Source organism: Rattus norvegicus, chromosome 4 (genome assembly GCF_021556685.1).
Source record: "Rattus norvegicus strain SHRSP/BbbUtx chromosome 4, alternate assembly SHRSP_T2T, whole genome shotgun sequence".
NCBI classification, from domain to species: Eukaryota; Metazoa; Chordata; class Mammalia; order Rodentia; family Muridae; genus Rattus; species Rattus norvegicus.
Window position 1 is genome coordinate 40856836 of NC_141537.1, and position 24186 is coordinate 40881021.

The 24186-nt window shown below is 35.8% G+C and overlaps 1 protein-coding gene across 30 annotated transcripts in view; it reads left to right on the plus strand.

Annotated features, from left to right (window-relative positions):
- Phf14 (PHD finger protein 14) overlaps positions 1–24186 on the plus strand; it is a 183226-nt gene that overhangs the window by 34512 nt on the left and 124528 nt on the right. For all 30 annotated transcript variants that reach the window (NR_174140.1, XM_087658587.1, XM_087658589.1 and 27 more), the window contains 4 exon segments: positions 9264–9423; positions 14950–15061; positions 15899–16036; positions 22838–22984. Coding sequence is in view for 29 of the 30 variants with exons in the window: in XM_087658587.1 (XP_087514713.1) it covers positions 9264–9423; positions 14950–15061; positions 15899–16036; positions 22838–22984 (557 nt within the window). In the remaining variant the exon portion in view is untranslated.

A 24186-nucleotide genomic window follows, 5' to 3' on the forward strand; every position in this document is an offset into this window, starting at 1 on the left:
AGTGTATCTGGTTTGATGTGGAGGTCCTTGATCCACTTGGACTTAAGCTTTGTACAGGGTGATAAGCATGGATCGATCTGCATTCTTCTACATGTTGACCTCCAGTTGAACCAGCACCATTTGCTGGAAATGCTATCTTTTTTCCATTTGATGGTTTTGGCTCCTTTATCAAAAATCAAGTGCCCATAGGTGTGTGGGTTCATTTCTGGGTCTTCAATTCTGTTCCATTGGTCTATCTGTGTGTCTCTGTACCAATACCATGCAGTTTTTATCACTATTGCTCTGTAATACTGCTTGAGTTCAGGGATAGTGATTCCCCCTGAAGTCCTTTTATCGTTGAAAATAATTTTAGCTATCCTGGGTTTTTTGTTATTCCAGATGAATTTGCAAATTGTTCTGTCTAACTCTTTGAAGAATTGGATTGGTATTTTGATGGGGATTGCATTGAATCTGTAGATCGCTTTTGGTAAAATGGCCATTTTTACTACATTAATCCTGCCAATTCATGAGCATGGGAGATCTTTCCATCTTCTGAGGACTTCTTCAATTTCTTTCTTCAGAGTCTTGAAGTTCTTATTGTACAGATCTTTTACTTGCTTGGTTAAAGTCACACCGAGGTACTTTATATTATTTGGGTCTATTATGAAGGGTGTCGTTTCCCTAATTTCTTTCTTGGCTTGTTTCTCTTTTGTGTAGAGGAAGGCTACTGATTTATTTGAGTTAATTTTATACCCAGCCACTTTGCTGAAGTTGTCTATCAGCTTTAGTAGTTCTCTGGTGGAACTTTTGGGATCACTTAAATATACTATCATATCATCTGCAAAAAGTGATATTTTGACTTCTTCTTTTCTGATCTGTATCCCCTTGACCTCCTTTTGTTGTCTGATTGCTCTGGCTAGAACTTCAAGAACTATATTGAATAAGTAGGGAGAGAGTGGGCAGCCTTGTCTAGTCCCTGATTTTAGTGGGATTGCTTCAAGTTTCTCTCCATTTAGTTACCAATCCTACAACAGATAGAGGCCTTATATCCAAAATATACAAAGAACTCAAGAAGTTAGACCGCAGGGAGACAAATAACCCTATTAAAAAATGGGGTTCAGAGCTAAACAAAGAATTCACAGCTGAGGAATGCCGAATGGCTGAGAAACACCTAAAGAAATGTTCAACATCTTTAGTCATAAGGGAAATGCAAATCAAAACAACCCTGAGATTTCACCTTACACCAGTGAGAATGGCTAAGATCAAAAACTCAGGTGACAGCAGATGCTGGTGAGGATGCGGAGAAAGAGGAACACTCCTCCATTGTTGGTGGGATTGCAGACTGGTACAACCATTCTGGAAATCAGTCTGGAGGTTCCTCAGAAAATTGGACATTCAACTGCCTGAGGATCCAGCTATACCTCTCTTGGGCATATACCCACAAGATGCCCCAACATATAAAAAAGACACGTGCTCCACTATGTTCATCGCAGCCTTATTTATAATAGCCAGAAGCTGGAAAGAACCCAGATGCCCTTCAACAGAGGAATGGATACAGAAAATGTGGTACATCTACACAGTGGAATATTACTCAGCTATCAAAAACAATGACCTTATGAAATTCGTAGGCAAATGGTCGGAACTAGAAAATATCATCCTGAGTGAGGTAACCCAATCACAGAAAAACACACATGGTATGCACTCATTGATAAGTGGCTATTAGCCCAAATGCTTGAATTACCCTAGATGCCTAGAACAAATGAAACTCAAGACGGATGATCAAAATGTGAATGCTTCACTCCTTCTTTAAAAGGGGAACAAGAATACCCTTGGCAGGGAATAGAGAGGCAAAGATTAAAACAGACACAGAAGGAACACCCATTCAGAGCCTGCCCCACATGTGGCCCATGCATATACAGCCATCCAATTAGACAAGATGGATGAAGCAAAGAAGTGCAGGCCGACAGGAGCCAGATGTAGATCGCTCCTGAGAGACACAGCCAGAATGCAGCAAATACAGAGGCGAATGCCAGCAGCAAACCACTGAACTGAGAATAGGACCCCCGTTGAAGGAATTAGAGAAAGAACTGGAAGAGCTTGAAGGGGCTCGAGACCCCATATGAACAACAATGCCAAGCAACCAGAGCTTCCAGGGACTAAGCCACTACCTAAAGACTATACATGGACTGACCCTGGACTCTGACCTCATAGGTAGCAATGAATATCCTAGTAAGAGCACCAGTGGAAGGGGAAGCCCTGGGTCGAACCCCCAGTGAACTAGATTGTTGGGGGGAGGGCGGCAATGGGGGGAGCGTGGGGAGGGGAACACCCATAAAGAAGGGGAGGGGGAGGGATTAGTGGGATGTTTGCCTGGAAACCGGGAAAGGGAATAACACTCGAAATGTATATAAGAAATACTCAAGTTAATTAAAAAAAAAAAGAAATGTAAACGAAAAATACCCAATTTTATAAAGATGGAAAAATATACCATGTATTAAAAAAAAAAAAGAAGTATAGCCCCTGTTGCTTTTGAAGTCCATGTAGTTGAGACTAGCTGTAAACCCCTCATTTACTGGCTTCCCACATCTTAAGCTTTGGGATTAAAGATTCCATCTGGAATTTGGCTAAAACCAAACTTTTACTATACCTTCAGACCTGAGCCCACCAAGGAATACTACCATTTAAAATTCAGAAGGAACATTTTTTTCTATCCTATTTATTTTCTCTTGTTGTTTCTTCGTACTAAGAATTGAAACCAGGACTTCACACTGCCTTAGTAAGCTTTCTTCCATTCAGTAGTGCTATGGTTCATTTAACTTTATTTTCTTGTTTTAAGACAGATTCTATGTCTTAGTTACTTTTCTATTGCTATTATAAGATACCACAACCATAACTAAGGCAAGTTAGAGATGAAAGCATTTAATATGGGGTCTTATAGTTTCAGAGAGTGATGCCATGACCATCATGGTGTGAGCATGGCAGCAGGCAAGCAAGCATGGAGTTGGAACAATAACTGCGGGCTCAAATCTGCAGTATGAAGCAGAAACACAGACAGAGACAGCAGAGCCTACCTACCCCAGTGACACAGATCCTATAGCAAGACACACCTCCTAATTCTTTTAAGCAGTTCTACCAACTGAGGACCACATATTCAAAGATAAGAGTCTATAGGAACCATTCTCCTTCAAACCATCGTAGTCTTTACGTTGCCAGTCTCCTTATTTGCCTTCCTCAGTCTTTTAGGTACTTTTCAGCCAATCAAGATTCCTCTATTGTAAATTCTCGGTTTAGTTCTATACCCTAGTATTGATTGGGTTGTTTCAGATTTTTTTTTCTTTTTTTTTTTTTTTTTTTGTTGTTGTTGTTGGTTGTAAGGTTCTTGAGTTATTTTGGATATTAGCCCTCTATCAGATGTGGGGTTAGTGAAGTTCTTTTCCCAATCTGTTTGTTGCCATTTTGTCCTAATGACAGTTTCTTTTGCCTTACAGAAGCTTTCCAATGAGTGTCATGAGGACCCATTTATCAGTTCTTGATCTTAGAGCATGAGCCAGCCATTGGAGTTCTGTTTAGGAAATTTCCCTCTGTGCTAATAAATTCAAGGCTCTTTCTCACGTTCTCTTTTATTGGATACAGTGTTTTTGATTTTATGTTGCGGTCCTTGATCCACTTGGACTTGAGCTTTGTGCATGGTGACAAATATGGGTCTATTTTCAACTTTCTACATACAGACATCCAGTTAGACCAGCACCATGTATTGAAGATGCTTTCTTTTTTCCATCATATATTTTTGATTTCTTGTCAAAGATCAAATTTGCATAAGTGAGTGGTTTTATTTCTGGGTCTTCAATTCTATTCCTTTGATCAAATTGTCTCTGTACCATTACTATGCAGTTTTTATCTCAATTGCTCTGTAGCAGAGTGTGAGGTCAGGGATGGTGATTCCCCCAGACATTATTTTATTGTGAAAAATTGTTTTTGCTCTTCTGGGTCCTTTTGCTTTTCCAGATGTATTTGAGAATTGCTCTTTCCAAGTCTTTGAAGAATTGTGTTGGGATTTTGATAGAGATTGCATTGAATCTGTAGATTGCCTTTGGTGGGATGGCCATTTTTACTGTTAATTCTGCCAATCCATGAGCATGGGAGATCTCTTGATTTTCTGAGCTGTTCTTTGATTTCTTTCTTGAGAGACTTGAATTTCTTATCATAAGGATCTTTCACTTGTTTGGTTAGTTACCCCATGTTATTTTATATTATCTGTGGCTATTGTGAAAGAAATTGTTTCCCTAATTGTTTTCTCAGCTTATTTATCATTTGTATAAAGGAAGGCTACTGTTTTATTTGAGTTAATTTTATATCCATCCACTTTGCTGAAGTTGTTTATTAGCTGGAGAAGTTCTCTAGTAGAAATTTTGGGGTCACTAATGTATAGTATCATATCATCTGCAAATAGTGATACCTTTAATTCTTCTTTGCCAATTTGTATCCCCTTGATCTCTTTTTGTTGTCTTATTCCTCTAGCTAGCACTTCATACTATATTGATTAGATGTGGGGAGACTAGGCATCCTTGCCTCCCTGATTTTAGTGGGATTGCTTCTGGTATCTCTCCGTTTAATTTGATATTGACTGTTGGTTTGCAGTAAATTGCTTTTATTATGTTTAGGTTTGGGCCTTACATTTCTGATCTCTCCAATACTTTAACATGAAGGGTTGTTGTATTTTGCCATCTAAGGAGATGATCATGTGATTTTTTTTTCTTTGAGTTTGTTTATATGGTGGATTACATTAATGGATTTTTGCATATTGAACCACCAATCTTTCATCTCTGGGATGAAGCCTACTTTATCCTGGTTTTGATGTGTTCTTGGATTCAGTCTGGAAGAATTGTATTGAATATTTTGTATAAATATTCATAAGCAACATTGGTCTGTAGTTCTGTTTTTGGTAGGGTCCTTGTGTGGTTTAGGCATCAGCATAATTGTGGCTTCATAGAATGAATTAGGTAGTGTTCCTTCTGTTTCTATTTTATGGAATAGTTTGAGGAATATTAATATCAGGTCTTCTTTGAAGGTCTGGTAGAATTCTGAACTAAATCCATGTGGCCCTGGGCTTTTTTTGGTTGGGAGGTTTTTAATGACTTCTATTTCCTTATGGGATATGAGCCTTTTTAGAAAATATACCTGCTCTTGATTAACTTTGGTATATAATATCTTTCTAAAAAACTATCCACTTCATCTAGATTTTCCAGTTTTGTTGAGTATAGGCTTTTATAGTAGGATCCGGTGATATTTTGAATTTTCTCCATTTCTGTCTCCCTTTTCGTTTCTGATTTTGTTAATTTGGATACTGCCTCTGGGCCCTTTAGTTAGTTTGGTTAGGGGTTTATCTTGTTGATTCTCTCAAAGAACCAACTTTCGTTTGACTCATTCTTTGCATTGTTCTCTTTGTTTCTACTTGGTTGATTTTAGCCCTTAGTTTGACTATTTCCTGCCTTTTACTCCTCTGCAGTAAGTTTGCTTCTTTTTGTTCTGGAGCACCCAGGTGTACTGTTAAGTTTGTAGTGTAAGGTCTCTCCAGTTATTTTACCAGTGCACTTAGTGCTATGAATTTTCCTCTTAGCACTGCTTTGATCCTAGATGAAATACTTTCAGCTTTTCCCTATTCAGTATGATATTGGCTATGGGTTTGTCATATATAGCCTTTATAATATTGAGTTTGATTTTTGTGTAATTAATTTAAGAGTTTTTGTCATGAAGAGATGTTGATCTTTTTTTTCTTTTTCTTTTTCTTTTTTTTCTTTTTTTCTTTTTTTACATCTGTTGGAATTGATTTTATGATGTTTTTCATTTTTTTTTTAAGTTGGTTGATGTTCATGTGTTTTTAATGAATCATACCTGGGATGAAACCAACTTGATTATGGTGTATCAGCTTTTTGGTGTACTGTTCAATTTAATTATGTAATATTTTGTTGAGGATTTTATATCAGTGTTCAGGTGTATTGGATTGTAGTGTTCATCCCTCCTCCATCTTTCCTTCCTTCCTTTGTTTTCTGTTTTATTTTCCTTTTTGATTTTCCTATAACTCTGTCAGGTTTTAGTATCAAGGTACTTGTATTCTCATGAAGTGGGATAGATGGCATGGACAATGAGAATCTGGTACATATATAAAACTGAATATTATTTAGCTCTAAAACTGAAGTCACAAAATTTGCAGGAAAATAGGTAGAGTGTATGATACTAAGCAAGATCATTTCAGGAAGAAAACACATATATGCTTTCACCCATATACAAATCATAGCTGTAATATTTGTATAGAAATGTGTATGTATGGTATAACATTTAGAAAAATGAATAAGAAGAGGCGACATTATGTGATGAGGAAGAACAGAATGCAGGTAAAAGTACATAGCTATTAAATTGATAGTGGGGGTATGATATTTCAAATGAAGTTCCAAAGCTTTCAAATGATTATTTTAATTACAGTTAATTCCTTTGAGGTATATAGAGTTTGGGTCTATAACAAAGTTTAAAACAAATTTAAAAAATAAAGTATTAAAAAAACATAACATTTGAAAGAGTTCTGTCTCCCCTCCCTTTTTTTCTATTTTTTGGAATAGTTTGAGAAACATCAGTGTGGTAAAAATTTGTCAGTGATACTTTTAGTCCTAGATTTTCTTTTTGAGAGACTTTATTGTTCATGTGTGTGTGTAGTGTGTATGTGTATATAAGTTTGTGTGTACATGCATATGTGTGTATACATATGTGTTTATTTCAGCTGTAGCCATATAGTTCTTTGTATGTATGTGAGCTGGAGATCTATACTGAGTGTTTTTCTCTAGTTCTTTCCAACGATTTTTAAATCCAGGGTCTCTTTCTCATTGAACCTGGCGTGCACTAACTCAGACTACGTGGCCAGCAAGCCCCTAGCTGTATCTTTCTAGCAACGAGATTGATTGCTGACCTGCTGTGCCTGGATGCTGGAGGTTGTATTAGGTCTTCATGCTTGCTAGACATGCACTCCTGTATCCACTGTCTTCCCAGTATTGTGAGACTTTGTATTACTGATTCATTTTGCTGTTTATTGGTCTGCTCAAAAATTTTCTGTCTTTTTGGTTCAGTTTTGGCATTCAGTTGTTTCCATATTTGCTAATTTCTTCTGAAATTTCCTTATCATTATGTATTTTTTCAAAATATTCTTTAGTATGTATTTCTCTGTTGTCAGATGTAATTTGTCCTGCCCCTTCCATGGGTGTACAATGTAAACTTACTAATTCTGTTAATTGTCAAAGAAATTGAACCTGTTGTTTCATAGATTCTTTTGTTTTTTTCAACCTGTTTTTTTTTTTTTTTTGGTTTTGGTTTTTATTGTTTGTTTTTACTAATTCAATTTCTAAGAATTGAAGATATACTTGTTTCTTTTTTTTTTAAAGACTGTTTAGTTGATGCGCTCTATTCCACATGTCTTGGTTTGCTGTGTTTTCAGTTGTTTCCAGGACTTGTAATTTTGTGTTCTGACTTCCTTAGGTCCACTATGTTTGTTTGTTTGTTTTTTAAATGTGTTATACAGGATTAGCAATATGGCACAGTTGGTATAGGTGCCTGCTATAAACCCTGACATCCTGAGTTTGATCTCTGCGATTCATATATTTTGTTGTTAAATGCAGAATTTTAAATATAGATCATTGTAGCAACTTTTGTGTTTTGTTTGCTTCTTTTAAATATCAAGACTTTATGATAAATGTTAGTAAATACACATTAACAATAAGATCATCAAGCCTCAAAATGTTAGTTTGTACAAAGCTACATACCCAGAAGGTAGAAGAATATACATGATTTGGTTTCATTTTAGGAATTGAAATTCTGCTAATTTGGATCATGTGTATCTTCATAAAATTCAAGATAGTTGTAAATGTATTTAATATATTTTCTTGAAATGTGGTCTGTAGAGATTACTTTTGCTAAATCTCACATTTGAAAATAGTTAATATATGATATGAATTTATGCTTATAACTTTTTAAAATTCAGTATTTTCCCATATTAAAGAATAGTTTTTTGTTTGTTTGTTTGTTTGTTTGTTTGTTTTCAGAGCTGAGGACTGAACCCAGGGCCTTGCGCTTCCTAGGCAAGCATTCTACCACTGAGCTAAATCCCCAACCCCAAGAATAGGTTTTTTATATTCAGGTTTTGAACGAAAAAAAAATAAATATTTAAAAATGTATCTGGTCATTAATTAGATTGAACTAGAGTTGGTATAAAATGACAGGATTTTGGTTTAGAGTAAATACTGAGATTATAGCAGAAAATGTGGTGACTTGGTAGGTCAGATGGTCAATGCTCTGTGAAGGCTGGTAGTGTGTTAGTTTTCAGGGACAGTGGGGCTAAGGAAATCTGTCCGTGAGAGACAGGGAAAGTATCAGTGTTGTAGATTACAGAGGAGGACATCCTGGTAATGACGTTCAGAATCCATTCCCATGGATGTTTGTAGGTGTTTGAGAATCTGCAGCTGTTTGCTGAGTGTAGCATGCACTTTTAGAACAGAACTGAACCTGAGCTAAACAGAACTGTTGTGATTTGTCCTGATTTTACAGAACCAAGTTAATAAATCTGATAGCCTCTTGGGGCCTTCCTTATCTTGGTAATTGTGTACTTTGTTCAAATTTCATCTGCCTTGAAATAACTTGCTTTAGAGGAACATTATTTTCTAAAGAAAGTAGATTTCCCTTCCTGTAGTATTGGATTGCTTATTGAGAAAGCATATTGACTATTTTTATTGTGTATTTTTATGATTTTTTTAGTAGATTTTAGTTATTGCTCTTCTATAGGTAACAGTAACTGTACCAATGAGAAAATTAGAAGTCCTTTAAGTTTATGATTTTGTATTATAAAATCATACTCATAAGCAATGAAGACAGTGGTTACTAAAATTTAATACTGAAGAAATTAGTATGTTTTGATTTCTTAGCTTATGTGCTAATTTAGTCTCTTTAAAACCTTTTTTTGGCATTCTCTTATATGACTTTGAGTATATTGAAATATGCTTTTATAATACTCTTGTATTACATTGGGCTAACTATTTTTATTTGTAATGAATTATGTAAGTCATAGCTGTAAGGTAAAAAAGAATTTTTGAAAAATTATTTTAATTCTATTTTTATATCAGTTTTATAAACCATTGCATTTTTTAGATTTTTTTCTGTACCTTTTCTGTTTCTTTTTTGATTTTTACAGAAGTGAGTTTAAAAAAATAAACCCTGTTAAATCATAACTATTTGTTTTCCGTTTTTAGGTTGTTATGGAGTAGATGGGGAAAGTGACTCTATTATGAGTTCGGCTTCTGAAAACTCCACTGAGCCTTGGTTTTGTGATGCCTGTAAATGTGGTGTGTCTCCGAGCTGTGAACTGTGTCCTAATCAGGATGGGATTTTCAAGGAGACCGATGCTGGAAGGTTGATGTCCTCATTATGTCGTGTCCATATGCCTGCTTTATAACACGCCTGCTTTGGAATTTCTTTTTCTTCCATTTGTGACTTTAGAGTCAAACACTTTTCCTCCATCTTCTGGGTATAGAGGAGTTAATTGGCCATGTAGATGGATAGGGGAGAAGAAAGACCATTTCTCAAGTACTTGCATTTGTTTTTACACTCATCATCCCAGTTACTGTGAAGAAGCACATGGTAGCATTGGGTTATGATGATAGTGCCCAAGACTCTCACCATTTAAATCATGTGTTTCCTCAAGACCACAGTCTGGTAAACAGTGAGACTTGAACACAGGTTTTATCTCAATTCAGGAGTATAACATACAGTGATTAAAATGAAGAAATTTTAGAATCATTAAGAATATTTAAGAATTAAATAAGAATTTAAGAATGAAAATGCTTATATAAGAATCATTACTTAAAAGTTATTAAGATTAAAGCCGCAAAGTACATCGAAGTTATAAATGGATTCTAGAAAGAAATCACTAGGGGTGACACACAGATGAAGGAATACCAAAATTAAAGAATTATCTCTTTCCTGATAATAGAGTTTAGACTTTGTCAGGAGAGCAAATTGTAGCCAACTTGGTACCAGAAACCTTTTCTGCTTTATCTGCCAGTCTTGGTATCTTAGAAGTAGGTGACTGTTGCAGTTTTCAGGGGGAGCTACAGCTCTGTTTTAAAGTCTGCTACACTACACGTGCCGTGGGTGTTTATTGAGATGGCAGTGAAAACTGATCTCAGGGCTCGGCCAGGGTTGTGAGCTACTAAGGCCTGAGCATGTGGCTGTGAGTAAATGTATTCTTTCTGTCCTGTGGGGAACTCTTCTTACCCTGTTCTCAGTATCTTTGAGTTACAGTGCTGCTATAGTGATGACAGAATAACACTCACGGTAATGACAAGTGCTGAGGGGTTCTGCCTCTCAGTGCAGAGGAAATGTTAAAGCAGGACTGAAGCTGAGAGACAAGGACACTGATGCCTGGCACACAGACCTGTGGTGTTTTTCACTGTAATCACTCTCACGGTCACCAACAGTTTGAGCAGTTGTCTCATAAATGTGCCGCTATCATTTATGTTGTTTTTTTCTCTGTGAGTCTATGGGTGGTTGACTGCAGTGTAAGAATTTTCCCCAATCTTGTGTGTTTTGAAGATTACTCACTTCAACCCTGTGAATAATAGTTGCTCATGTTTTTATTTTAATAAATAAGGCATTGGAATTTTAAAAATTTACTTATATTTTAATTATTATTTGAAAATAAGCACATGTGTTTGTGTCTGTGGCGGTATGAGCACACGAATGCAGGTGTTTTCAGAATCCAGAGGAGGGTTTCAGATTCACTGGAGCTGGAGTTATGGGCGTCTATGAGCTGCCTGATGTGGGTGCGTGGGTCATGCAAGAGTAGTGAGAACAGTGTGTACTTAATTGCAGAGCCAGTTCTCTGTCATCTAGAATGTTTTAATTAAGATTACTTAATATTTTACTAGGCATGGTGGTGTACACCTTTAACCCCAGTACAGAGGCAGATGGATCTCTGTGAGTCCAAGACCAGCCTGATCACACAGCAAGATCCAGGACAGACAGGGAGGTTATATAGAGAAACCTTGTCTTAAAAAAACAAAAAGCAAACAAAACAGATTGCTTAATATTTTCATAATAGCAGCAAGAACTACCAGACAACATACTTTTTTTTTTTTTACCAATGTTTTAACCCTGAAAACAGGGCATAGTCCACAAATAAAATCTAGACTTAGATGTAATACATTATACTATAGTAAAATTAAGAAAACACATTTCTCATGTTGTTTCAATTAGTAGCCAGACCCTTGAGAAATACCGTCTTAGTAGATTGCTAGGGTAGCATAGAATCTACAGTAGGATCTTCAGTAACTTGTGCTGAGGTTCCAGATCTCTTGTCACCTAAGAAAAGAAATGTAGTAAAATAATAGTAAGAACTTTGATATATACAGTACTTGATCGTGTTGTATAGGTGGGATTTTTGGACTATGGCCTATAACTGGGTTTAGTAAACATTAATAGTGTGTGCCTTCAAAATGTTTTGCCCATGTTTATATTTTTTGTTTGCTTGTTTTATTTTGTTTTTGATTTTATTCTTTTATGACTTTAGGCAGATTCCTTAGCCTCATTATCATAAGTTAGTTTGGTAGTCCTTTTGAGAAGCTTCAAGGGCACAATTCATGTACAACAGTTCCTGGAGCGTACTTGGTATTTATTCTCAATGCTGCTGCTATGAGTGCTTTCTTCTGAGCAGTGTTCTACTTAAGGTAACCACCGCTGTGAGCAGGCCAGTTGGTGACTTTTAATCTTGAATATTGAAACTTTGAGAACTCCATTGTGGTGAAGTAAGACCATTTTGAAAAACAAAAGAAAACAAGCTTCCTTTTGAGGAAGAAAATTCATTTACTTGGTTTTCTGTTAATTTTTAAGTTGTACTGAAAACTGTCTTTTGTGCTATTATACTCTGCAAAGTAACAAAATGTTTTCTAAAACAAGACAAAAGAAAGCTCTTTAAGCACTGAGTTTTAATAGGAAATATTTATATTAGCTGCACTTCATACATAGATACCTTTCTATGGACAATCTAGAAAAAAAATGTAATAGACTATCTAATACTTGTTCATGTCCATAGTTCCATGTACACCAGAGGAGAAATTATGAGCATTTATGCCTTTTGCTGCATTGTAATGCCAGCTTGATTTAAGACCAAGAAAGAGAAAAAGTTATAAAAATTGGACAAGTCCTTTTGAATTTTTATCTTCATGTAGGAAGTCCAGGAAAAGGAAGAGTAGTATATAAACTGGCTGAAAACATTTTGACATTGATTTATTATATGAGTTTAACTAGACATTCCTCTATTGATATGACTCACAATTTCTACATGCCAAGTGATTCCATGTGTGGAAATTGCTGTGCGTGAAATAAAAACTAAATGTTTATTTCACTTTTTAAGTAATGTCTATTTTATTTAACAAAGCAAAGCATGGGATATACCCTAAGAGAAACTGAGTGACCATCCTGGAATCAGAAACAGCCTGAGTTATCCTCCTTTGCTGCCATTGTAGATTGCTGTCCTTTTGTGTATTTGCAGTTCAGTATGGCTCTGATTCATTGGTCGTCTTTGCACCTCAGTAAGCATTATGGTACACTCAATAATAGTGGTTCTCAACCTTCCAAATACTGCCACCCTTACATATACTTCCTCATGTTGTGGGGACCCCCCCAACCATAAAACTGTTTCCATGGCTACTTTATAACTAGTTTTGCTACTGCTAAATTGTAATATAAACATGTGTGTTTTCTGATGGCCTTAGGTGACCCCTGTGAAAGGGTTGTTTGACCCCAGAGGGGTCATGACCCACAAGTTGAGAGCCATTCCAGTAGAAGGAAGGGAGCATTGGATTCCTTAAATTTCAGTGTTTTCCTCCGTTAGACTTGCTATATTTGAAATTTTCAATCCTTTGAAAGCGTTTCTTGATTTGCAAATGAGAAGAACAATGTGCCATCCATAGGAAACACTCAGACCTTTTCATTTTCCTCGTAGCAAATGTTCCATGAGCAAAGACAGTCAGTGAGCTAAACACTGCTTTAAGCATTTCACAATCACCTCCATCTAAGTTCCAGATTATCTGTGTAATGTTTTTTCCCTATGAAGCACCTAATCATTGGTTCTGGGTTGAAGGAATAGAAATAACATGCTGCAGATATTTTTAAAATACTTTCTAAATATGTGGAAAAGGTACTACACAGAAAGCGTACTTCAAAACTATTCCATTTATATAATTTCCATTGTGACATATCAATTTTTTTCAAGAAGTATATTACTAGTTGGTTGTTGCCTGTCTATAAACAATATATGAGTTTAATCAAATGCATTGATAGTTTCCATTGTAGAATAACAGTCTGCCTCTGTCTTTTGGTGGTGTTTTGATACTTGTTTTCTGATCCCTTTCCCAACCAACATCTGGCATCATAGCTCCAAGCAAAATGATGGTAAAGTAACAAGGAAGATTTTCTTGTTGATTTGATTTCCCAATTTAATTACATAAGTTCTAAAATATATGAACAAAAAGTGCTCAAAGGAATAAAATTGTGTTAGCAAAATATTTTAATAAGGACTTGCATTGTTATCCTCATGAATGGCTGAACAGAATGATACATCTGTGTGCCAGTCACACAGAAATGGCAGTTGAGATCTTCACTGCACATCTTAAGGTCAGTACAAAGCAAGCAGCCAGCTGTTGGTTTATCAAAGGTAAATTCCTGTAGAGAACAGTGGCATTTAATACATCAGTGAGCATGAAGATACTGCACAGATTACAATGAGAAAGTTGCTGCTCGTTGAGATGCTATCTTTATACTGAACTCCACAGGATGCTTATGGGCGATTGGATTAAAATGTTCTATCAAGAAAATTTCAGAACTGTGCATGTTTTGTACAACAAAATTGATAAAAATTTTAAACTGTTTTCTTGAATACTTCTATACAATGATTAAGCTTTAGTCTTTTAAAACTCGGTACATCATAAAACCAGGGATAAAGCAAAATTGTCAATATAATCACAAGGTTCATGGAGATTTTCCATCTCATTTTATCCTTTTTCTTATACAAGTGATGCAGATCTGGTATTTACATTTCACACAGCTACTCAACATTTTGTCTGTCTGTAAGCAAACAGATATGTAGTGAATTAATAGCTCAGAGCATTAAAAGAGATTAGAACCAACTCATTATTCTTTTGGTATTCTGAATGTGAACATTTTTAAAAAGTGTTAAAGCCTTGTGCAGACTTTACACAATATAGTCGTTTAGTTCATAGGCTATATAGGGAATAGAATGGATGCTCAATGAAAATATGACATCCTTGCATTATTGTAACTTTGTTTTGAATTTTTTCCCAGCCTCCATCAAAAGTTAAACTTTCTACCAGAACTGTTTTAAAATATAACCTTAGGGATATCCAACAGCTTTGGTAGTGGTGGGGGTGGGGTATCAATAAAGGACAATTAACCTAATTACTGCAGAATAACTTCATAGTTCTTAAATTAGAATCCTTAATTCTAAAAGTACTCACAGTAATGAATGTGCATATCTTTCCTTGAATGTGAAAGTGATGTTTTGTTACCCTTGAATAGCAGTCTTATGCAAATATTTAAGAATAATAGATAAGACCAAAGTGTAGTGAATCTTAAGTGAAAAGCAATTATGGTTGCTAAATCTACATTTTGACTAGATTCCTGGAAAAGTAATGCTCACTGCAGTCATGCTTTCTTTGATTAATTATCTGCTATCATTCTCTAGGTATGCTGTATTTTTTAGTTAAGAGTCTTGAAATGAGGATTTTTTTTTTTTAAAAAAAATCTAATTATAGAATGCTTTCAGTACTATTTTTAAGGTGGAACATATTTTGTGTTCGGATTTTATGTGAGAATTTCAGGAATGCATTTGATAGCAGAATTATGTCTTTTCCCTTATAGATGGGTTCACATTGTTTGTGCCCTATATGTTCCTGGAGTAGCCTTTGGAGATATTGATAAATTACGACCAGTAACATTAACAGAAATGAACTATTCTAAATATGGTGCCAAGGTAAGGTAAACTGTATGATTAACTAAAATTCAGGGTTTTTTTTCTGTTGTTGTTGTTGTTTGTTTGTTTCTTTCCATAGCCTTTTAAGCTTGTGATACTACAGAAGTGTTGATTAGTAAGCACGCTCTTTGTGGAGCTCTTAGCACTAGGTCATTTATAATTGTATTAATTTGTTGTGTTTTGCTTTTATATTTTTACATGAGGTAGTCAGCTTGCCTCTTCCTCAGTTCAAAGATCACATATAGGGGTCACCATGCATCATTTGAATCATATGTTGTTTCTCCTGAGGCTAATTTATTGATTAGTCTAATTTCAGATAAACCTATGTTATAAAACTGAATATTGATTGATACTATTTCTCTTCCCTTGAACCCAGAGAAAGCCTTGTTACACTCAGTTGAATTAAATGAAATCTCACAACTTTAATTTTAAAATGAATTTTATTAAGATTATGAAAAAGAATATAAGAATCACTCTTTATTTTGACCACATGTCAGCCCATTACCACTTCAACCTTTTTTTAATGTAACAAGAAAAATGACCAAATTTCTTCAAGTAAAATGATTCTCTATATATTAATATTTGTAAAGTACTTAGAAGACTAACTGCTTAGCTCCTAAGTCCCTATACAAAATTATTATTTTTTATTGCTGCTAGGCAGTTTAATTTAGATTGATTAGAACTGTATTGAGAATTCTTTTTTTTTATTGGGAAACCTGGCTTACCTGCAGTTATTTGCATTGATGTTCTGTGTCCCTTGAGTATTTTAAATATTTATTGGATTCTTCATGAGAGGATAGTATTGTTTTAGATATACTTTTCCTGTGACTTTTGTAGGAGTGTAGCTTTTGTGAAGACCCTCGCTTTGCTAGAACTGGAGTTTGCATTAGCTGTGATGCAGGCATGTGTAGAGCCTATTTTCATGTTACCTGTGCCCAGAAGGAAGGCCTGCTTTCAGAGGCAGCAGCAGAAGAGGTATGTTCATTTACACCATTTACCATGGGTACCAAGGTGTACAGAAGACTTCTCATGTCTGCTGTGTCCTATAGCAGTCATAATTGGTGATAATGTGTTTGTAAGTCTTTGATCAGACCACTGATTTATACTAATAAATAGTAAATGTCTTAGTCTTGTCAGTCTTAAGACGAGTTATAGCATACTGGAAAGCATATCAGAAGTGTTGTAGTGAGTTCTGACAGATAAAACATAGTACAAGGTGTCGTGACGATACAGAAGAATGAAATTTCCTTAAGGCAATATTGTTTTCTTTGGGTTTAGTTTTAATTCGCTAGAATTTTTTTTCCAGGCTTACTGAATTTAAATTAAGTAATTATTTGATTACAAATATATTTTTGGAGCTCCTTAAAAATTAAAGTTGTTTCTAGAATCCACTGCTTTAAATTGTTTTTATAACAATATAAAATATATATTTCTAAGTTCTAAACTTTGGAAGTTTCTAGAGATTACATACAACATGGTAGTAGTTTTGACGATCTTCCTTTTACGTTATGAAGGTAGGTAGAGTTGGAAAAATATAAACTGCAGCCTTTTCTACTAAAATGTGTTGTGTAATGCCGTAATAGTTACCTTGATTAAAAATATGTGTTTACTTAATAAGTTTGTTAGGAAGTACCTAAGAGTTTTCTAAGTTTTAATTCATGTGATAAGTTTCTAAAGGTATAATTCATAGATTCTTTGGCATTCACGATAATTTTAAAAGGTTTTTAAGGCAGCTTAAGAGCAGGTTTAATTAATTCCTTAAATGATTTTTATGGGGAGATAATTACCTATTCAGTAAACTTTTACTGTGCACTCATGATGCTTTCTGATAGTATGTAAGCTATTTTGTTTATTTGTTATATAAAATTTTATTTTCTCATAAAATGTTTATTATGCTTTTATCTTAGCTAGGAAATAAGTAATCTAATGAAGAAAATTTACAGAAAAATACTTGACGATGTATTTTCTTTCAACTTTAATAGATCTTAAATAGAAATGATATATTTTGACCTATATCATTTTGCTCTAATTTCTGATGCTGAGGAATTGTGCTTTGAATGAGTGCTGGATGAACATTGAACATATGACAGCTCCTGGCAGACACGGAAGTGTGACTGCAGCATAGATAGGGTGGGTGGGTTTATCAGACCAACATGCTAGAAAATGGGCAGAGAGGGATGCGATGGGACTGACTGATCAGACTACGTAGGTTACAGGTGAAACTAGAGAAGCTAAGTTCAGCTCAGTTGTCTACTTCCAGATAACTGAACTTCAGAGTCAGGATGTTTCTTTTGTAGACACTTTCTTTCAGGTTCATTTTTGGGAGATTTACCATTTATATAAGATAGTTTGGGTTACTTTGCATAGCACTCACTATACACATTCCTTTTTGGAGAAGACAGAAACACTCTTTCTGTTAGGCAGTTAAGCAATGTGTAAAGCAGCAAGGGTACATTGGGATGGGTAATGAGTTGGAGACTGCTTCTCCGGTTCAGAAGGCATGGAGATATTTGCAGTCACTATGTTTAACAGCTAATTTGGGGAAAACGTGCAGGGCAACTTGAAATAATAAAGATGCCAAACTTGGACTCAAAGTTTCTTCCTTTTATCAATGCCTGATCCCACCTGATCCACTCTAGAGCTTTTGTTTTTGTAAGTCGTTTTTTTTTTCTGTTTTTGTTTTGTTTTGGTTTTTGTATTTTTATTACAGCATGTTTACACAGGTTTCTAATTGTTATGCACACTTAATAGAATTGGAACTTTTTTTGTTATTTTTTTGCTACTGTATCTTACTATAAATTCCAGCTGGTATTTCACTGTATAGCGGAGGCTAGTCTCAAATTCACTGTCCTTTGGTCTCAGCCTTCTTAGTGCTGTTACAAATATGTGTCATTGCATCAGTGAGATTTGGAAATTTATAAAGGACTCCTTACAGAGTTTCAAAACTTTGCGTAATTGTTAGGATGTCAGTGAGATTTGATTTTGATAATATTTATTCTGTTAAAATGAAGGTGTTATTTATATTGTGTGATTCTCTTACTAGAAATGAAAGTTTGTTTCCCATTGTTCAGTGTGAGTAGTTTTTGATCATCTTTCTTAATAAAATGAAGTCACTGTTACCAGTAAGAAAGCTTGAAAAGGGAACTCTGATACTTTCAGTTTCTGAATATCGAAGTAAAAAGAACCTGTGAGAAGAAATTAATTGGTAGGTCAGTGGCTGACCCAGTTTGCCACTGCTAGCCTAAGAAGCTGGAGTTGACTTCCATTTACTGTGTCGTACTCCTGTGCATAAAAGACCTAAGTGTTTCAAGTAGACATTAAGAGACAGAACTGAAGAAATAGGTAGGTATTGAGAATAATGAAAGGAAAAAGTCAGATTGTCATCTTTCTCAGGTCCTTGGGATGCTTAAGGATAGACCTCTTCATTTCTCAGTCACTAGATTCATGGGCCTCACTTTTTAGGGACTTGAGTTTAAGAAATCACAACATTAATCATGTTATTTAGTATTTTTGATCATTAGTAATTACATTAAAGTAGATCATGTGTTTAAGTTCAAAGTAGTAGTATAACTAATGTGTTGTTAACAGTTGTCTTGTTGAAAAAAGGCATTGTGACTTGATAGCAATGTCATCATATTTTTTAATATCAGCTCTAAAATGTTATATAATGCTACATAGAACCTTAAGGAAATTTTATATATATCTCACTTGATTTTTTTTATATCTTTCTCTCCCTGTCCCTATTTCATTTTTCCATTCTTTCAAATATTTATTTCTTACTTAACTTTTAAAATTAGTGGGTAAGTGGAAATTAAGGTTATTGTAGTGCTAGGGAAATGGCTCAGATTGTAAAGTGTTTGACATGGAAGCTCACGAACCTGAGTTCAGATCTCCAGTACTCATGCGAGAAGCTGGGTGTGGTCGCACATGGCTGTAATCCTAACACTGAGGAAATGGGGCAGGAGGCTCCCTAGAGCTTGCTGCCCAGCCAGTCTTGCCCAATTGGTGATCTTTAGGACCCATGAAAAACCCTTTTTTAACAACAGTAAGAAAAAGGCAGAGGTAGCTTCCACACACCAATATACAACACACATTCAGTGCAGTTTTTGATGATTTTATATTTTAATAACCCTTTTAGGTTAAGTGTGTATAGGTTAAATGCATGCCACTTTTGTTTTTTTAAAATAGAGATAGTATTACTTTATAATATGCTTTTTAGGTTTTACGTCTAGCTCTAGGTTTGGTGTCTAGCTCTTCAAATATGTAGTTAATGAAGTGCTGTATCCTTTAGTATTTATAGTATGTGTATCATAATACAGAATTGCTTTATGGACTTTTAAAAAATCTTAAATACAGATTAGAATTTCTTCTTTCTTTTGAACTCCGCTATCCCCTGCCCCATCCCCTGCCTCAGTAAGGGTGTTCTCTCACTAGCCGACCTACTCCTGCCTCAGTGCCCTAGCATCACTCTATGTTGGGGCATTGATACCCCATAGGACCAAGGGGCTCCCCTCCCATTGATGCCAGATAAGGCAGTCCTCTGCTGCATATGCTGCTGGAGCCATGGGTCCCCCCATGTGTACTCTTTGTTTAGTCCCTGGGAGCTTTAGGGGATCTGGTTGGTTGATATATTGTTCTTCCTATGGGGTTGCAAACTCCTTCAATTCTTTCAGTTCTTCCCCTAATCCTCCATTGGCTTCCCCGCACTCAGTCTGATGATTGTCTGTGGGCATCCACCTCAGTATTGGTCACACTCTGGCAGAGCCTCTCAGGGGACAGCTATACCAGGCTCCTGTCTGCAAGCTCTTCTTGGCATCAGCAATTGTGTCTGGGTTTGGTGTTTGCAGATTGGGTGGAATCCTAGGTGGGGCAGTCTCTGGATGGCCTTTCCTTCAATCTCTGCTCCACTCTTTGTGCCTGCATTTCCTTTGACAGGAGGAGGTCTGATTACTTTTGAGGTGGGTGGGTGGCCCATCCATCAACCAGGGGCTGTGCCTGTAGTCTCTATAGGTTCTCTCTCACCCCTGTGGGGTATTTCAACTAATGTTCTCTCTGTCACGTCCTGGGAACCTCTTGGGTCGCTGACATCTAGAACTTTCTAGTGGCTGTCTCCAGTTCTCCCTCCCCTACTGCTACACACCTCTTTTCAAATTCCTAACTCTCTGTGCGTCTCCCCCATCTTATATGAACCAGCCCCCTTTTCCTCTTCTCACTTCTCTATCCCTCCCAGATCCCTTTCTCTCTGGAATTATTTTCTTCTCCCTTCTGAGTAGGACTGCAGCATCCACACTTCAGTGTAGTATTCCTTCTTGCATAGTCACAGGATCTGTGAGTTGTATCGTGGGTATTCCGAGCCTTTTTTTTTTCTTCTTCTTTTTTGCTAATGTCCATTTATCAGTGAGTACATACTATGTATGTTCTTTTGTGACTGGGTTACCTAACTCAGGATGATATTTACTAGTTCCATCCATTTGCCTATGAATTTCATGTAGTCATTGTTTTTAATAGCTGAGTACCCATTGTGTAAATGTACCACATTTTCTGTTTCCATTTCTCTGTTGAAGGACATCTGGGTTGTTTCCAGCTTCGGGCTATTATAAATAAGGCTGCAAGAATTTCATGATTATTATTTCCTTTTCGACTTTGTCTCAAGTGTTTCTGCATGTTAGTATCATTTCTCTTTGGATTATAAATCCCTGTCTGAGTCCCTTGTAGTGTAACTTAGACAAAAACTATATAGATACCTTAACATTATTGGGACACACCTAAAGAATGAATTTCCAGTTATTTCTTAATAACTATTGCAGTACAAATTACTTTAATTTTTGTTATATTTAAAGAAATTATTTGTCTTGACTAGGATTAAGGTTGTTTTTTTTTTTTTTTACCCTACTGTTTCTTAAAGTTGTTTCTTTGCATGGACCCTTTTGTCTTTACTCCCACTTGTTTTCTCAAATTCTTGGCTGTTATTTCTTTAATTGGGGAGTTTGTGTGTTTGTGTGTGTGTGTGAATTACTAAATATGTAAATACAACCTGCTCTGTGCAGTCAGGATAAGGTTATTTCTATGTATGTGATTTCAGGACTGAGCACTTAGTGCTCTTGCCCAGGGAAGACTCTTTCTTCTGCTCTCAGCATCCCTTGATTGCCTTCATTGTTCTTTGTCTAGGGTTGAAGTCCCATGAGGTTTACCCCTTCCACTTAGACATGGGAACAAGTTGATGTCATTCATTTTTGGGTCTTATTTAGGCTGCAATGTTGATGAGACTTCATGGGTAGAACTTCCCTGACATTTCTAGGAGATGAACTCTTATAGCAAAATTTTCTATTCTTACTATGTTTCCACTCCCTCTTAAACTCAGTCTGTGAGCCTAAGGTACAGGAGTTGTCTTGCACATACATGACTTGGGGCTGGACACCTCATGGTCACTTGTTCTCTGCATTTTTATTGCTTGTGGTTTTCTGTAATGGTCTGTGGTCTAATGTAAGGAGATGTATTTTTGATGAGGGATGAGATCTATACTTGGCTGTAGGTATAAGATAAATATGTATAATTTAGTTAGCATTATACTGCTTTAGTAAAGTGGTATTTTTAGGTTCTCCAATAAGATCTATGTCTTTTCCAGTTTTCTAGTACCAGACATGATTTTCTTCTTGCTGAATAGATCTTCACTCTAATTAGAGTATTGGCTACCACTAGTGTACATGGGATAAGATACATGCTATGCTGTCAATCATAGCTTTTCAGGAATATTGGTTCCTTCTCTCCTGTGGAAACTTATACAGTGCCATCTAGTATGATGAAAGCTAGTCACCAAGAAGGAGTCTTTTAGGTCAGAGCCAGCTTGGATCGTCTGGGTCCTATGACTGGAGCATATGAGACTGTATCTTGAGCAAGAGAGACTTATTTTCTGCTTCTAAGAGACAACTGAGGACAATGGAAATAGAACGTGTTATGGGAGTCCTTTGGACTACCCTGACAAGTGAATTATAATGTGCCCTTTGGCTAATACCATGTTCCCATGTGAGATACTAATTATAAAAGGATAATGGAGAAATACCTGAATTTTGTTATTGACAGGGTCTGACCTTCCTCATCTATTTTTTTCCTGAATAAAATATGTGTATACATTACCAGTGAGTTAGGAATATCTCACTTACTTATGATGGCTGTTGTTATTATTATTTACTCTATGATTACAATTTACTATTACTTTTCTTTATGGATATGTAACTAGCATTTGTTCATAATTCTTTGTTAAAATTTAGGTATTATACTACAACATTTTAAAGAGCTATGCAAACATACTGAAATAATGTCATTTTTATCAATATTTTGCAATTTATATGGTCCTTTATTATTTTAGGGTATTGGGATCAAATCCAAGTCTTGCTCATCATGATAGGCAAGTGTTGTATGGATGAGCTATACATCCAGCCCTAGCAAAGACCTTTGGAGAAAAAAGTTGGTAATTTGAGGTTGATAGATTACATTTCAAATTCAGTGAGTAATTTTTTCATAATGTATGAAAATTGCTTCCTCAATATTTTATTGATGTAGCCGTCACTAAGAAATTTCTTAAAAGGAAACATTATTTATTGATAGTTTGTTTTTAAAATGCCCATTGGAATACAGTTTCAACTTCAGTCACTCAAACTCACACTCTCTCTCTCTCTCTCTCTCTCTCTCTCTTTCCCCCTCCCTCTCCCTCCTTCCTTCCTCCTCCCTCTTCCTCCTCTTTCTCTTCCTCTTCCTCTTTTTCTTCTTTTGTTTTAGGATATAGCAGATCCATTCTTTGCTTATTGTAAGCAGCATGCAGACAGGTTAGACAGAAAATGGAAAAGAAAAAACTACTTGGCTCTACAGTCCTATTGTAAAATGTCTCTGCAAGAGAGAGAAAAACAGCTGTCTCCTGAAGCACAGGTATGGGAATCACACCTAAATTTACTGTTTTATTTTCAGATCTCATGTGTGTTTTCTATTGACATGTGATTAAAATTGAGGTCTAGCATATAAAACGTAGTTTAAAAATTTATTTACTAAAGCAGTAGTTTGTGACTAGGCATGAGTATAATTTGTGTCCAAAGAAATTATGCCTTGAGTCAACAGGGTAGTCATTTCTAAGTATTTCAGGTTGAAGAATTTGGCTCAAAACATTGTGTGGAGAGAGGGTCTGAACTGGAGGTCTCCATCAAATCTCTCCCCTCCGAGCTCAGGGAGTCCAATAGAAGAGGAGGAGAAGGAGAAAGAGGAGGAGGAGGAAGAAGAGAAGGAAAGTTTGCTTTTATGAGTCAGATGGGATGGAAATACCAGAGAATACATGCCTCCCAATCAACTAGCAAGCATATGGCCTACTTAGGTCTCACCATGTTCTCAGAGTATTATTATAGCTAAGCTTATTGTTGCTATAGGACTCTTGACTATGAGGAAGAATGCATCTCTCTGATTCTTGCCTGCTGTTGGGTTGCCATGTCCAAATTTAATATCGTAGTTTTTGATTCACCTTATTATATTTTATTTTGTGATGGTCGATGGCTGTTTTGGAAGGCTTTTCTTTTCTAATAAGAGACAGAAAGGGTGTGGAACCAGAGTGGAAGAGGGGAGGAACTAGGAGAAGTAGAGGGAGGGGAAAGAAACTATAATCAGGATTTACTATATGAGGGAAAAAAATCTATTTTCAGTAAAAGAAAACAATAATTTAAAAAACAGGCTTCTAAGGGAGAATAATAAAATATAGTAAGATAAAACAAAAAACTAGTGTATTAGAATAGGGCAAAAGAAATGAAGAAAAGGAAAAGAACCCAAAAGAAACAGAGATCCATTGTGTACCTAACACAGGAGTCTCATACAACTAAATTAGAAGCCACAGTTTATATGTAGAGTATCTATAGGTTAAAATGAGAAAATAAAATGTATATGAATTAAAAAAGACAAGGAAAACCTCTGACATGACATTGTGTAACAAAGGACCTCCAAATAAGCCATTGAGTTTGTTTTCTGTTGGCTTCTACTGTTGAGTGTGCAGTGTCTCTTTAAGGATTGTTTGCCTCCCCAGTGAAACTCTCTTGAAGGAAACTAATGTATTTGCAAGTGGTGATCAATTGAAGGGTACTTCTTGCTTAGAA